We start from the raw sequence: 17,589 nt of genomic DNA, 5'->3' as shown, positions 1-17,589 counted from the left end.
ATACAATTGGAAATTAAAATCTTTGTCATTTTTGTTTTATGCAAATGTTAATCTTTTGGGTTTTGTTTTGTTTTTTAATCTTATAACTGCTAAATAGGTATTCTCAAGGTATGAAAAACATAGGCAGTTGATTTTGGAAGAAATTTTCACTTCACTTGCAAGATTACCAACCAGCAAGAGGAGTCTAAGGAACTTCAGGTAAAATAGAAGTGGTCCATTATAATGGAACCCTGAAGGAGACCATAACTATATATTATAACTTATCTCTAATTTCAAAGAAAGCAAAACTAGGGTTTAGGTTAATAAAGCTATATTCCTGTTTTCCTACAGAAAGTTATTGTTTTTGAAGAGAGTGAGTTAAGTAAGAAATAAAACATCCTTTTCTCTTGTGCATCTTCTTCCTTGAGCCTCTTTTCTATGTGTATCATAGTAGTATATCAAGATCATCACACACATAACAATTGTGATGTGACTTTACTTGTTCAAAAAGTTGCTCAGCCCTGACACCAGAAGGCAAAAATAAAAATAATAGGTAGAAAATGCATAGAGAAAGATTTTTAACCTTTATATAAACACTTTCTGAAAGTGATTTTCTTTTTTTTTTTTTTTTCCTTTTTTTCCTGAGGCTGGGGTTAAGTGACTTGCCCAGGGTCACACAGCTAGGAAGTGTTAAGTGTCTGAGAGCAGATTTGAACTCCGGTCCTCCTGAATTCAGGGTTGGTGCTCTATCCACTGCGCCACCTAGCTGCCCCAGAAAGTGATTTTCTAAAGTGGAATGGGATACTGTAGGAAATAGAGTTCTTTTAATTGAAGATCTCTTAACTAAATGCTACGTGGTGATGGTCATGTTAAGATGTTGTAGAGAGGGATTAGGGATTTTTGTTTGTTTAGTTTTTATTTTTATATAAGTAATTAGATACCCTCTGAGGTCTTTATCATCTCTTGAGGTTCTATATCATCACCTATTTTCTTTTGGGGGGGCCTATTCTGAGAAATAGGAAATCCCTTCCTATACATTACTTTCAGTTTTACATTTAAAGCTTTGGATATTATAGTCCCAGTAATGAATGTTGCATAGATCATGTTCATTGTGGAATATACTTTTTATTTTTTTTTAATTTTTTTTTAATTATAAAATTTTTTGACAGTATATATGCATGAGTAATTTTTTTTTATAACATTATCCCTTGTATTCATTTTTCCAAATTTTCCCCTCCCTCCCTTTACTTTCTCCCCTAGATGTCAGGCAATGCCATACATTTTACATGTGTTACAGTATAACCTAGATATGTGTATAAATCCAATTTTCTTGTTGCATATTAAGTATTAGATTCCAAAGGTATAAGTAACCTGGGTAGATAGACAGTAGTGCTAACAATTTACATTCACTTCCCAGTGTTCCTTCTCTGGGTGTAATTGTTTCTGTCCATCATTGATCAACTGGAAGTGAGTTGGATCTTCTTTATGTTGAAGATATCCACTGTGGAATATACTTTTGAGAAAGTAGAAATTTTAAAGTAGAAAATTTTCTTTAAAACAACAATAACAGCTTAATATTTACATGATGCTTTACAGTTTATAAAATGCTTTGCAAATATCTTCATGGCAACCCTCACAGATAGGTTGTCCCCATTTTATAGCTGGGGAAGCTGAGGTTAAGCAAGCAGAGGTTAAATGACTATCTGTGGATTACACAACAAGTAAGTCAGAAGTCAGATTTGAACTCAGGTCTTCTTGATTAGCTCATTCTCTTAATTTACCACATAGCTGCTGCTTTATTTTGTATTGAAGTATTTATTTTATTTTATTTTTTGCTGAGGCAGTTGAGGTTAAGTGACTTGCCCAGGGTCACACAGCTAAGAAATGTTAAGTGTCTGAGACCAGGTTTGAACTCAGGTCCTTCTGACTTCAGAGCTGGTGCTCTATCCACTGAACTATCTAGCTGTCCCTTGCTGCTTTATTCTTGGGACAAAATTCCTAAGAAATTTTGGTAGCAAAGGAATTAGAGTAGGAGGAAGAATAACCTTAAGAAATAAAAGTTGTGCTTTTATACATAGACTTAGAAGGGAATAGTAAATAGGGAAGAATAGTAAGGGCTCTGCTACATATACATTATTACTTAATCTAAAATAAACTATTTTACAAGTACAATCTATTTTATGCTTTTTCTTATTTTGTGGCTCTTTATTGACTTTAACAGTGCTATGTATGTAAGTGCTCATTGTTATTTATTAATTGACATAATTAAACAGAGTAGATTGTACAAATCTTTTGTTGGTTATAAAATTTATTTTTATTGACCCGCTCTATTTGCCATTTATAGAATAGTAAGGTGACTTTTTAAAATAAAGTTCTTACTTACCAATTTAATGTCAAAAAAAAATGTTAGTTACAAGTAGGTCGTAATTAGATCAAGAGAAAAGTTTATAATGAAGTAAAATAGAAAAAAAGCACTGCATTTGATATCAGAGAACCTAGATTTAATTCATAGCTTTGCCGCTTACTATTAGTACAATTTTGGACAAGTTACTTAACCTCTTTTGGTCTCAGTTTCTCTATCTGTAAAATAAGAGGTTTGGATTAAATGTCAGTAAATAGCTCAATAATTCTTGACTGATAGACATTTTTTAAACAGTTACCATGTGCTAGGCACTGTGCTAAAATTGAATCAAATCTAATTTCTGCCATTAAATTAGCTCTGTAAGCTGAGTCAAATACTTTACCTTTTCTGGACCTTAGTTTTCTCATCTGTAAAATGAAGGGTTAGACTAAATCATATCTAACAATTTTGAAATCTAATCTACCAAATGGAAACAAAGGGGGGGGGGGCATAAATAAATAAACCTGACAGAATTGTGAAACTGGGCAACTTTATAAAAATATTTTCTTCACTTTGCTTCATAAGAAGTTTCAGTAGTCCTTCACCATTGTTTCAAGAACAGAATATAGATTTCTTTGGCATCTAAAGCCCTCACAGTTTGATTTCCTTCTATCCTTAAAGGCTGATATACTTTCTCTGTTATTTTACTTTTTAGCCAAATAGCTTGTTTACCTATTATATAACTTGGTTGCATTTTTCATCATCATTATTAATAATTCCTTTTCATTCTCTGTTTTGTATTTGTTCCCTTCTAACTGCCACCTCTACAATTTGAGAAAACAATAGAAACAAAATTTAAGAATATAGTCAAGCAAAACAGATTCTTAACATAGGCGTGTCCAGAAAATAATGTGCTTCAGTCTATAATATGAGGCCATTGCTGAGGGGCATTTCATCATGAGTTTTCTATAACTATAATTGATTCCGTTGTGTTCATCAGAGTTCTTAAATCTTTGAAAGTTGTTTGTCTTTACAGCATCATTCTTACATAAATTGTTGTCCTTGGTTCTGTTCACTTGACTTTGGATTAATAGAGGTCTTCCCAGGTTTTTCTCAAAATTTCTTATGCAGTAACATTGTGTCACAAATGTGTACTGTAACTTGTTCTGCCTTCCCTAATTAATGGGTACTCCCTCTATTTCCATTTCTTTGATTGAAAAAAAAAATTGTTACATGAATCTTTTTGGAAATATTTAGACCTAGTAGCAATATTACTGAGTCAAAGAATATGGACAGTTAAATAGCCTTTTGGATATGGTTCCAAAATGCTTTCCAGAATATTTGAGCCAGTTGATAGCACCATCAAAACTGGATTAATATATTCCTTTATACATTTTAAAATTAGTTCTCTTGATTTTTAACCTTTTTTGTTCCTCTATGAATTTAAGTTAAATTAATCTAGGTTTTATTTGGAGTATATTGGCGCATCCTACTCATGAACAGCTAGTATTTCTCCAGTAATTTAGATGTGATTATTTGTGTGAAGAATCCTTTATAATCAAATTTATAGAGGTCCTGTGAACTTCTTGGTAGGTTGGCTTACAAATATTTTGTATTATCACTTTTCTTTATGGAATCTTTATTTCTATCTCCACCTGTTAGAATTTGTTGGTAGAATGTGGAAATGAATGCTGATGAATTTTATGGGTTTATTTTATATCATACAATTACAATAATTATTTCAATTTTCAATTGTCTCTTGAGTGTCTCTAAATCCTCATTTTATCTGGAGGAAAAAAGATCATTTTTTCCTTCTTCCCATATGTTTATTCCTTTCATTTTTGTTGCTAGTATTTCTAGCACTATCTTGAATAATAATGGTGATGAACACTTTGACTCTATCAGGGATAGATGTTATTGGAAAGACTTCCTTTTAACTTTTCTCCATTACAGATAATGCTTATTCTTAGTTTTTGATTTTATCATTTTTTAAGAAAAGTTCTATTTATTCTTAAGTTTTCTACTGTTTTTGACAGGAATGGAAATTTTATGGAAAGCTTTTCTCCATCATTAATAAAATTATATATTTTTGTTGCTTTGTTATTAATGTGGTAAATTATGTTTATAGTTTTCCTAATATTGAACCAGCCCTTCGCTCCTAGTGTGACTCCAGCCTGTTATTAGTAATCTTTGTGGTATATTGCTATAGTCTTCTTGCTAATATTTAATTAAAATTTTTTGCATCAATATTCATTAGAGGATATTATTGGGATAAAATGTTCTGTTTTGACTCTTGATTTACTCTCTTTTTCTTTCCTCTCTCTTTCTGGTGTAGGTATCAAGATCATATTTGTGTTATAGAAGGAATTTAATAAGGCCCCTTTTCCTATTTTTTCAAACAGTTTATAAATTATTGGAATTAATTGTTCTTTAAATATTTGATAGAAATAACTTGTCAGGAATTTTTCTTTGGAGATTCATTTATGGCTTGTTCAATTTCTTTTTCTAAGACAAGGCTATTTAAATGTTCCTATTTCCTTTTTTTGTTATCTGGGCATTTCATATATGTGTAAATATTTATTTATTTCATTTAGATGGTCAATATTATTTGGCATATCATTTGACCAAAAAATCATTTTATAACTACTTGCAAATTCACCTTTTTCATTTTTAATATTTTTTATAATCAAGTTATTGATATCTCTCTCTTATTTTCTTTTTTGTTTTTCAGTAGTTCCTGTTTATGTTTATTAATCAAGGGGAAGAAGTTGCTGGGTTTTTTCTTTGTTTTCACTTTTGTAAATCCTACTTTCATTTTTTAAATTTCTATTTTGGTGTTACATTGAGTGAGTTTTTAAATTTGTTGGTTTTCTAGGTTTTTTACTTATATGGCAATTCATAGGTCTGCCCTTTCTTTTTTATTCATGAGAGCATTTAAAAAGAGAAATTTTCTTCTTAAGTTCTACTTTAGCTGCATCCTAAAAATTTTGGTATAATCATTGTTTCGGAGTCCTTTGTGAAATATAATTTTTATTGCATTCTAATCAGTAAAAGATGCATATATATTTGTGCTCTGTTTAGTTTTGTGAGGTTTTTTGCCCTGACACAATTCATTTTTGTGAAGATACTATGCACAATTGAAAAAGTTACATTTATTTCTAATCTCATTCAGTATTCTTTAAAAATTTATCATGTTTATCTAGGTCCGAGAGACACTATTTTGACTTTATTTCTCTATGTAAATCATTTTGAAAATGTACATGTGATGTCCTTTGGTATGTATATGTTTAATATTGATAAAAATTTGTTGTCTATGTTAAATATTAGCAAAATGTGGTTTCCCTTTTTGTCTTTTTAAGTTCTATTTTTGCTATTGCTTTGTCTGAGATTATGATTGATGCCTGTATTTTTTACTTCAGATGAAGCATAATAAATTCTGCTTCGTCTCTTTATTTTGACTACATATGTGTGTGTGTGTGTATCTTTATATTTAAAGTGTTTCTTATAAACATATTATAAAGTTCAAATGAGTTGAAGTCCAAGTGTTGCTGCCTCCCTTTTAATCTGTCCTTGCTATATAGGACATCTCATGCTGTTTGCACATCTCATTTATGTGAGTTAATTTTCTCCTCTCCCTTTACCTTTTCTCTCTCAATGTAGTTCTCCTTTCAACACTTCAGTTCATCTTTTAATATCAAATCATAATTTGATAGGAAATCATTCCTAGATTCTCTGTCAAATTAGATTCCTTCTATCTGATAATTATGATGTTGGTGTTAATGTTGATGACAATAATGACAATGATGGTAATAGGGTAGTGGTCATGGCAGTGATAGACTTCTTCCATAAAATAATATAAACTGTTTCTAGATCCTTACAAATCTAGATGATTATATTTATTTTGTTTTATACTTTTCTTGACTCCTTGAATTTGTCAGATTTCTACTCAGCTTTTGATCCTTTCTTGTATTTGCTATGATATACCCCATATTTTTCACATTTCACAATTTTTTCATTTATTGACTTTTTATCTTGTTCTTCATGTCTTATAGAGTCATTAGCTTCTGTTTAACAAATTTTGGGTTTTTCTTTAGGAAGTAATTTAAAATTTTTTTTTTGACACTTAATTTCTTGCTCCAGGCTTTTGATTCCCTTCATATTTTTCTTCTATGGCTCTCATTTAATTTTTCAAATAATTTTTAAAAATCTTTACACACACACACACACACACACACACATATATATATATATATGTGTGTATATATATATATATATATATATATATATATATATATATATATATATATATATATATATATATATATATATATATACTTTTCCCAGAAATTCTAATTGGATTTGTATCCAGGCTGCATTTTTCATTGAGATTGTTCTTTTATTTATTTTTGAATCATGCAACCTTCTAAATTTGTGTCTTGGGTTTTCTATCACCCTTAATACTATTATTAGTTTAGTTTTTATTCATTCTTCCAGCCTTTTTCTCAACTTTGGACTTTATTTTTATTCTGGGCTCCACATACTTTTGGGATGAATGTCTAACCTGATCATCTAGATGTCTTCTTATTTCCTTCTGATTTCAATCAATAGAGTTAATAAATGTTCACTAAATAATAATAATAATAACACAATAAATGTTCACTAAACAAAATCTCCTCTGCGAAGCATTGTGCTAACTAGTGGAGATGCAAAAAAAAGGGGGGGGGGCCATAGAGGTAATTTTTTTCCTCAAGGAATTCACACTTTAACGGGGAGACAACACATAAAAAGAAATACACACACACACACACACACACACACAAATACAAAAGAAATTTTTTTAAAATACAAAAAACTCTGTGGTCAGTTACTCAGAACCCCAGGTCCTATTGAACTCTTATAGCCAGGATGAGAAAATATCTGACAAGGTAAGAAGCTCAGAATGTTTTACAGAATGAGGATTTTCTATACCTCATCTGTTCAGTGTATTCCAAACTTTTGGGGGGAAAAACAATGGGAAATTATTCTTAAATACCATTCTTAAATGGTAGAACAACACAGTGCACTCCCACAGCTCTAGTGATCTATAAGGTTTTAGTCCTCTCAAAATGATGTAATCATGGGTAAAATCTGCTCACTGAATTCTGCAAATTTTTGATGTAGGTTTGGATTCTATCATTTTGTCCTTGATAAGAATTTCTATAGATGACTGTTAGACTTAGCCACTTTTTGTCTACTGTGTGGGGAGCAATAAACTATAGATTCCCTTTTGGTCTGTTGTCTTGTCCTAGTGCTGTTCCATTGCAGTCTTCTTTGCTGAGTTAGAGAATACATATAAATCCCCATCCTGCTTCTGGGGTCAGAACCACATGGCTTAAAGAGCTTATCCTTGCTCACTATTCCAGATGGGGGTACAAGAGATATAGGCAACTATTCTTATGAGACCATTTCTCTCTGCCCTGTATCTGTGACCCCGGGTGCCAAATGATACCTATTGCTACCCTCTGGCTAGTTCAGCTTTCCCCTGGGATCTCCTTCTTTGATGCTTCCTACTGAGGTCTTGAGTGCTAGAATTCTCCCTGCCGTGCTATATATACTCCTTCCCCAGAATCTGTACACCTAAATCTCCCTAAACCACTCTGGCATGAAAAAAAAAGGATTCACTATGATTTTTTTTTTTCTCTTGGTTTTCTTAATCAGAATCTCATCTGGTTTTCTAGGTTGTTTGTGGAAAAGGTTTTGTGCACAAACTGTGCCATGCTTCTTCCTTTTACTCTATCTTAGTTTTGCCCTCATTGTTCCTTATTTGTGACATTCTTTCTCCTGCCTCCATTTCTTTATTCAAACTGACTGTCCTCGGTATTCTACTTCTTAGAACATTTCAAGATTCACCTTAAATGCTAATTCTTCAAGGTGCCTTGCCCAGTTCTTCTAGTGTTAGTACTTCTTCCTTCCAAATCCATGTGTACATTGTTTTTACTTGTCTATAGTCATGTCTAACACTAGTAGAATGTAAGCTTTTTGAGGGCAAGGATTGTTTCACTTTTGTCTTTGTCATCCCCAGTTTCAAGCATAGTTCCTGGTATATAGTATGCACTTCATAAAAAGGTTGAATTTCAAAGTGTAAAACTTAGCTGTGTGTGTGTGTGTGTGTGTGTGTGTGTGTGTGTGTGTGTGTGTGTGTGTGGACGCGCATGCGTGCGTCCAGAGAAATAGCTGCATAGAATTGATCATTAATCAGGCAATTAAATTATTTAGGTTATCAGTCAGCCACTTGATAATCTAATTTGCTGAAATTCTATTTGCATCAGAGTTAGCTGATGCCTAGCTATTTTTATGAGACACTGAAAAAAAAGAATAGAAATAATAGATACCATGGTCCACACTGAACCTATCATGCAATAGAGTGCATTTATCTTTATTCTTAAACCATGTTAAAAAATTTTCTTGAATTTGCCCTTTTGAAGACTTTTTAAAATTTCAACTAAATATCTAAAACATTGTAGAAACTTGTTTTACTATATGACTTGTTTCATTTATTAAATAAATTTACTATTTACTTCATTCTATTTTAAAGAAAATTCACCAAATTAATTTTGAAGAACTATCCCCTCCCTCCAAAATGGTCTTTCAAATCCAAAAATAGATTCAGCATAGATCACAAAAATTAGGCTTCCCTTCCTATAAAGGTACTTTTATGTCTTTGCTTTTTTTTTTTCCTGGAACACACATACTTAAAAAAGTTTCCATGCTACTTTTTTTTAAGGGTTCACAGCTAGTGATGTCTTGTACAGAGCTCTGGGTTTAGAGTAAGAAAGACTTGAGCTCAAATACAACCTCACACCTTATAAGCTGTGTGATCTTGGGCAAGTCACATACTTCTTTCTGTTTGCCTCATGTTTCTTATCAGTAAATTGGGAATAATAATGGCACCTGCCTCCCAGGATTGTTGTAAGAATAAAATCAAATATTGGTAAATTGCTTAGCATATTGCCTGACACACAATAAGAACTATATAAATATTAACTTTCATCATCATTTGTATCATTATTATTATTATTATTGTGTAATGTTGAGCAAATCACTGAACTTCAGTCTGCTTTAATTTCCTCTTCTATAAAAATGGGGATAATAATAGCACCTACTTCACAAAGTTATTGTGATAATCAAAGAAGATGACATTTGTAGAAAATGCCAGGCACCTATTATGTACTAATGATATAAATGCTTATTCCTCTTTTTCCTTTCTTTACCTCTTTTCCTTAAAAAGTAGATTTATATACAATGTTATTATAATGCTAATATGTTTAATTTCCTTTCTTGTCTGTGCTAATCTTTTTTTGTCGTAAGTATTTAGCTGTCTGTTAAATGTAAATATCTCTGTTGCACCATAATAATACCTTTTATAGTTTGCTATTAATTCTGCCTTATTTGACTTTAGCTTAAAAATCCTGCTATCCAATTATTTGAGAAAAATTAGCTGAAATCCAGATTTCTACTTCATATACCAAATTCCTCAGCATTCTTATACTAAAAAACAATTGAAAGGATCTGTGATCTTAGTTATTAAGAGTGTTCCCTCCAGCTTTAAAGATCATAGGTTAGGGGCAGCCAGGTGGCACAGTGGATAGAGCACCAGCTCTTGAAGTCAAGAGGACCTAAGTTCAAATTTGGCCTCAGATACTTAATGCTACTTAACTGTAACCCTGGGCAAGTCACTTAACCCCAAATGCCTCAGCAAAAAAACAAAAACAAAAACAAAACAAAACAAAACAAACAAGATCACAGTTTACCTGCCCATGCTGTTTAAAATGCTTGTCCAAGTCCTCTAACAATTTCACTATCCTTAAGGACTTTGTTTATTTCTCCTGACCTCATGAAGTTACCATTGTGATCCTGGCTAATCACCTTTAATTGTTTATCTTCAAAATGTGGCCAGCCTTTTTTCATTTCTTACTATGTTTCCTTGACTTTCATTCCTCTTCATTTTCAAAGCTCCCCATTGTTTACATGTTGAAAACAGCTACGTCTCATGACTTTTTATTGACTCTGTGATATTTGTTTTTTATTCTTTAGCTCTATTGTACTCTATTTTTATTCCCATTCAACAACACTGATAAAACATTTGAAAAGATGGACCTTTGTTTCTATGGAATGTCTGAGTTCATAAAAGAATTTAACAATTTCCTGAGGGCAATCTAACTCACTCTTTTCATCCTATTCAATTCCAGATCTAACTTGTTCATATTACTGCTTTCCATCATATACATATTGGTGAACAAGCTCTATAATTTTCCATCCAAATATGTTATAATTAACCAAAATAATTCTTTACCCATATGATCCTTTTTGGGTTGATGGTCAAACTCTTGGAATGGGAATTGTACAAAAGACAGTATAGCATTCAAAAACGTATCACAGTGTCCACAATGTCATCACAGAAGCATTTAGAGGACTTCATTTTCCACAAAAAAATATTCTTCTATGTGGACTCTTACAGAATTACCTCCATCACAACAGCAAATACCTTTGGCAACCATATATATAGTTCCTTGTTTTATGTCTTGCCTGATGTTTAAATTTAGAAGTTTGTTAAACAGGATTATTTTTGTTTTGATGAAGGTGATACCTTGTTAGGAAAAAGACTTTAAAACAGCTTTGTTTTGCCAAATCTGCCACATTTTTTCATAAGCAGTAAATGGGACATTGTATTTCCTACATCTTTCAATCAACCAATAAATTTTACATATATGTATACATATATTTATACATGTATACATACATGTGAATTTTATTCCTTTTGATACCCTTACTGAGTATGCCCACCATTCATCAACATATAATTTTGTTATTGATGTTTTCTTCATCACTTTTTTTTGGCATTAAATAAGTTCCAATGTTTTTTCTGCATTTACCTTTTTATGAGGACTCTATCATAGATTTCTATATAGGTGTGATCCAATCTTGTTTTTTTCTCCATTTCTGTGATCTCAATACCACATCTGCCTTCTATAGAATTTCTAAGATTGCAAAATTAGAGTCTAAATGTGATGATTTCACCAACTTTGATGATAAAAATAGTTACAACAGTTTCTCCTATTTATTGAACTACTTGCATTTCATCCTTAAATACTCTGGTATCTTTGTTTTACTTAGATTTGTTAGCAATCTTATTTTAAACTTATTTAACTCTCTCCTGCTTCTCTTTGCTTTATAAGAAAATACAAGTCATAATTATCATTCTCTATAAGATTTTGTAAACAGGTTTATAATATAAATTGATAAAGTCTTTTGCCACCGCGATCATGTATGGCCCTCATTTATTCCTGCAGTGACTGTAACAATGAGAAAAACAGGAGCAGAGGGTAATCAACAACAATCACAGAATTGTTTGTCTATATCTGCCTATTGGGATTTTAAATGTATAATCTCCAGTTGTATAAACTGAATCATATCAGGTTTTTATGTTCTTACAATATATCATATCAGAAAAAAGAAAGACATTATAAGATGCATCAAAGATCATCCTTGAAGAGATAGATTTAAAAAAATGTTGGCAGTATAGTTTTTTTGTACTTCCACAGTTAATTAGAAATATTATTTCATAGGATATCTGATTATCTTATATTATAATATCCCTAATAAGTATTTACAAAAAAGAACTCTAAAAATAATTACAAATTAAGAACTAAAATTGATTGCTAACAATAAAGAGGTAGAAAAATTCTACAAAAACTTAAGATCTTCCAGATTAAATAAATATACATTTTGTTATTCAGTGGCTAATACAAACATTGGGGAAAGTATGGGTAGCTGTAAATACATACAAAAGCCAAATTCAAGAGAAAAAATTGAAAGAGACCAAAGACCTGCAAACAGAAATTTTATATTTTGAAGTCATGAGCATTTTATTGGAGAAAAGATGTAATAGGAGTTGGACATAGCTAGCACCAAATAATTGTACAAAAGATTAAATAGATTATTTTTAATAGACAAAAATACCTTATTTTTGATATTGGAATTGTCTTTGAATCAGCTGCCTATGGAGTCAGATCACTGACCTGTCAGTGGAAAGATCGAAAAGACAAAAACAGAGTTATAAGCAATTCACTCTTGAAATTATATATATATGTATATGAAGAGGGAATGGGCATTAGAGATGACACTGATAACAAGAATAGTAAAATTATATAAAACTTTAAATGCTGCAAATATGTTGTCACACAAGACTGAAGGAGTCCAGAAAGCTCCTTAGTAAATATTTGCCTTATACAGGGAGCAAGATGACTCTACTGCCAGAAAATAAATAGATGAAGTACTGAATGTTTTTCATCTATATTGTTAATAATTTATTGCACTTTGAAGTTTAAGCTATGACATCTGACTTTTTACATAATTAAGATTGTAAGAATACTTTTTTGCATAGTAATAGAAAACTAAAAATTAATATCTACACTTTTAGAGTAGGTTTGTTTGCTTTTTTTTTTCCAAAAAAGTTTCTTGCTGCACATGCCTTGAAACATTTCACAAAAATACAGCTCTTCATAGTCACAATTTTCAGACTTTGCAAATGTGAAATAGATAATAATTTGTGATACTTTATGAAAAAGGAATGGGTTTCACTACTTGGTTAAGGTTTGTAAAAAACTTGTTTTTAAAATAGATGTTTTTTTTTTTTCCACTCTGAATGCAATAATAAAAGGAAGTAGAGTATTTTTCAGTATTTTCCAATCTAATGGGTTCTCCTCATCCTTCTTACTCACATTTACTTACATTTAAAACTGCAAAAGCTTTATGACCTCTGTATATTTTCTTTATTGTTTTCCTAAGTATTTAATTTATCTTTGAATGTCACTACAAAAATGGATTTTACAATTGTCATTTCTGTCAAAAGTATTGCTTTGTGTCTCACTTCAAATTCACTTTTAAACAAAAGCTACATGTACTTTCAGTTGTAACTGTCTTCTGCTCCTACTAGTGGAGGGATTGCTCCACAGTGGATATTTAGTAGATGAAAAGACATTAATGAGCTGGATTTTAAGGAATTAAATCAGGTTTCAAATTCGTAAATCTGCCACTTGCCTTGTGCAAGTCACTTCCCTTTTCTGAGCCTCAGTTTCATTAGTTTTAAAACAAAAAAAAATTGGACCAGTTGGTTTCTAAGGTCCCTTCAGTTTTAATTTCATGTTTTATATGATTGTTGATTGACTTTTAAGAATTTATCTTGATAATGTTCATGAGTATAGCATTCCCCTGTAAAACTAGATTAACAATCTGTCACCAAATGTTTCTAAAACACTAAAGTATTTTATATTATAAATTCAAATGATCAGAGCATTCTGCATAATTTTGTTTTTTATTTCCTGTTCTTAGATTGAATAGTAGTGATATGGATGGCGAGCCTATGTATATTCAAATGGTGACTGCTCTGGTTTTACAACTTATTCAATGTGTAGTACATCTACCATCAGCAGAGAAAGATTCTAATTCAGAAGAGGAATCAAACAAAAAAGTAAGGAAAAATTTTTAAGTATATTGAATATGTTTTTATATCTATACCTTTGCCTAAATTAAATTCTCACCTAATGATGTAAAGCAACTTTTGTAAAAATAATTTTCTTATTGAGGCTCCTTGAAACAAATGTTAGCACTAAATGGAATTTTTCTTGGAATTTAAAAGACAATTTTTTTTAATAAGAATGAATCTCTAAAATTATCCTGGGAATTAGTAGAAATATTATTTGGCCATATCATTTACAATTTATACACAATTTACAGGAAGAAAAGGTGCGTCATAAACAAGTATTTGACTTAGTCAGGCAGTCAGAAGACAACAATTACAGTCCAGATGCAAGTTATTTGACCTCTCTAAGTCTGTGTCCTCATTTGTAAAGTGGCATGCTAATAGCCCATTTCTCTAACTACCTTGCTTTACTTTTTATAATGACTTAATGATACAATATGTGTGAGAGCATATTAAAAAGCTGTTCCACCATATTTAACATGTATTGGACTACCTTTCATGTTGGGAACGGTTGGGGGGAAGGAGGAAAAAATTTGGAACAGAAGGTTTTGCAAGGGTCAGTGTTGAAAAATCACATGTTTTATAAATAAAAAGCTTTATAAAAGGGGGAAAAAAAGGTGTTCCACAAATATAGGACATTATTCTAATGCTATTAATGCATGAAATTAGTCATTTTATTAGTCAAGCAATATTTCATTAATTTCAACCAAATCAATCATCCTAGACCTTTGGTCATCTTCTGTAGTCTTTTTTTTTCTTTTTCTTTTACTTACTATATATTGTCTGTGTTTTTTTTAAATATCTTGTTTAATTCCTCTTTGTAATATGGCCACAATCTTCCTTTATCCTGATTATAGGAAAAATAGATTATTAGCTGGTTGTACACTTGTGCATTCATTTTGAATTCGTTTGCTGAGTTGCTACTTAATAATTTTTCATTGACACAAAAATAAATTAACTTTATTATACTAATATTAAAATTAATTTTTGTAGAAAATATCAATTTAAGTATATTGTTGCCTGAATTTTTAGAATATAATTTTTTTTAATACATTACTTATTACTTTGCTCTGTTGACTATAAACTTTTAATAACAACACACTTCTCTCTTGGAGGTTATTTTTTCCTATATCTAAATTAACTTTTCTCATTCTAGGTGGATCAGGATGTTGTCATTACTAATTCTTATGAGACAGCTATGCGAACAGCACAGAATTTCCTCTCCATCTTCCTTAAAAAGTGAGTGTAATCATCTATAACCTATTTCAAGGGAACAGAGAGGGGGTGAAGAAGGAAAAAATAGAATTTAGAACTTAAATTTTTAAAACATGAATGTTAAAATTTGTTTTTTGTAATAGAAAAAAATAAAATATTAAATTTTAAAATGAAAAAAAGTAAATTAAAATATCATAGCATGTTTATTGATACTTTTATGATGTTGGTGTGTGGTCATATAAGTCTTGAAAGTCTATGGAAAAGGATGGAAGGAATAAATGAAATAGAGGCAAGGTTAAAAAACTTGAAATGCTAGAAAGAGAACATTTTTCATTTCAGTTAATTGAATGTAAGCATCATGTGTGCATTGACAGGAATGAATGCAACAAAAATAACGAATGAGGACATTTCAAAGAAAGGACACCTTTGAAGGTTGTGATATAGTATTTCAAATTAGTCCATTTAAAGCCATGTTTCATTAAGTGGAACACACATAGACATACACACACACACACACACACACACACACACACACACACACACACACACACACACAAATACTTTTTGCCTTAAACCTAGATATCTAAGAATCATGTGTCATCTCTTTATAAAAAACCAATATTTTAAATACATATCCTTTTTTATTATTTTCCTCTAACAGATGTGGGAGTAAGCAAGGTGAAGAAGATTACAGACCACTCTTTGAAAATTTTGTTCAAGATCTTCTTTCTACAGTCAATAAGCCAGAATGGCCAGCTGCTGAATTGTTACTTAGTTTGTTAGGGAGACTTTTGGTAAGGATATAGCATTTAAAAGTTATTAGAATACTTCTGGACAGGATACTTTAGATGCATATCTTGTGTAAGTGTAAGAAGATAAATATTCTCTTTTGTTTATAATAACATCCAATTTTATACATAACTTCATTCCATTAGTTTTTGAAGCTTTAATATAATTGTATTAGGTAAAATGATCCACTGATTGCAGTTTTAATAAAATTTTTATTTTGTTGGGTGTTTTTTTTTTCTCTCTGTTTCATGATTTAAGAAAAATGGAGAGGAACATCATTTGATTCTGAGTCATCAATTTCTCCTTACTTAAGCTTTTAAAATTTAGAACATAGTAATGATAAAATGAAATGTTTTCTTTTGAAATTTCATTTTTTAAACATTTCAAATAGCCTGTTGATTAATTATTGATAAGCACCATTTGAAGAGTATTATATTAAACTCTTAATAATACAAATAACAAAGCAAGATAGTCCCTGTTCTCAAGGAGTTCATCTTTTAAGATGAGTAAGCTACATATATAGAAGTTTCAACTGCAAATCAGATTAAAGGACCTCATCATCTATAGATTGCAATAGCAGCAAAGCAGATAGTAATAGTCAATGTCTTTTCCTTTAATTAAACCATGTCAATTTATGCTATTTGACCACAAGACAGTGCCAAGAGCTTTGGTGAAAGAATTTGCTTTTGCATGGTCTCTAATAATTATAACTGCTGAGGAGATAAAGACTGACTGATAAGTAACATGTACACAAGCATTACTTACTCGAACCATGCTGTGAGGGGAAATCAAATTAGAAGAAGAGTTAATTGCCAGTGCTTCTGTTTCCAAGGTTTTGAGGCTTACCTGCCAGTTCTTAATAATCAGTACCTGGTATTAGTGATAAAGATGACTGCCCTTAAGCTAAGTGGGCAAGCTTAGAAGTAAAACCAGTGGTCTGTGGAGTTCTTGAGCTTAAGATTCTGTAATGTTTCCACCAAGATCCAAGTTGAGATGCTAAAAATTCAAAAAAGATTTATGGAAAAGATAGCATCCAAAAAAGTCTTATAGTACTATACCTTAAAGTTTCCAATTTTGAAATATTGCATGTGGATGACATGAATAACAGAGTAGTTAATGATGAACATAGTCCTCATGTCCTTCCTGTTTTGTAATCTCTTAATTTTCCTTTATTTTTTTCTCCTTTTTCTAACATTTTCAGATACTATTAAGTTAAAAGTTAGCTCAGGTAAAATTCTGATGTCTTTTGAAATTTTGTCCCATTGATAGATTGATGCATATGCTCTGCATTGATCTGCAACAGGAAGTGTTGTCAGAAGTAGTTCTTCATCTCTAAACTGGCATTACAGACAAGATGGCCGTCTCTGGGCCAGTCTGAAGAGGGAGGTGGGGGTGTGTTTACTTACTAAATTCAATAAGGGGAAGGCCTATCAAAAAATTGTATCAGCAGTCATTTTTTAAGACCACATTTATACTTTTGAAATATGAAACAAAAGGCTTAGAATCTTAGCTATTAATCTTACTTGAAGTTACTTGTTATAGAGGCAACATGGTATAATAGAATATATGTAGCATCTGGAGTCAGAAGTGAGTGGGGTTTGAATTCCACTTCCATCACTCTTTAGCTTTCTGACTATGGATACAGCATTTAAAGTTTCTTTGTGCTGATACAAATATGTAAAGTGGGGCTAATAGTACCTGTTGTGTTTAATTAGATTGATGGTGAGAATAGAATTAAACAGTT

The 17,589-nt window shown here is 31.1% G+C and overlaps 1 protein-coding gene across 3 annotated transcripts in view; it reads left to right on the top strand.

Moving 5' to 3' along the window:
- NIPBL (NIPBL cohesin loading factor) overlaps positions 1–17,589 on the top strand; it is a 242,471-nt gene that overhangs the window by 188,753 nt on the left and 36,129 nt on the right. For all 3 annotated transcript variants that reach the window (XM_074282637.1, XM_074282638.1, XM_074282639.1), the window contains 4 exons: positions 98–198; positions 13,691–13,829; positions 14,998–15,080; positions 15,718–15,850. In XM_074282637.1, coding sequence (XP_074138738.1) covers positions 98–198; positions 13,691–13,829; positions 14,998–15,080; positions 15,718–15,850 — 456 coding nt within the window. The remainder of the gene's footprint in view (positions 1–97; positions 199–13,690; positions 13,830–14,997; positions 15,081–15,717; positions 15,851–17,589) is intronic.

The sequence above is a fragment of the Sminthopsis crassicaudata genome, chromosome 1 (genome assembly GCF_048593235.1).
Source record: "Sminthopsis crassicaudata isolate SCR6 chromosome 1, ASM4859323v1, whole genome shotgun sequence".
Taxonomy (NCBI): Eukaryota; Metazoa; Chordata; class Mammalia; order Dasyuromorphia; family Dasyuridae; genus Sminthopsis; species Sminthopsis crassicaudata.
Note: the sequence above shows the minus strand (reverse complement) of the source record. Positions and strands in the feature narration are given on the sequence as shown.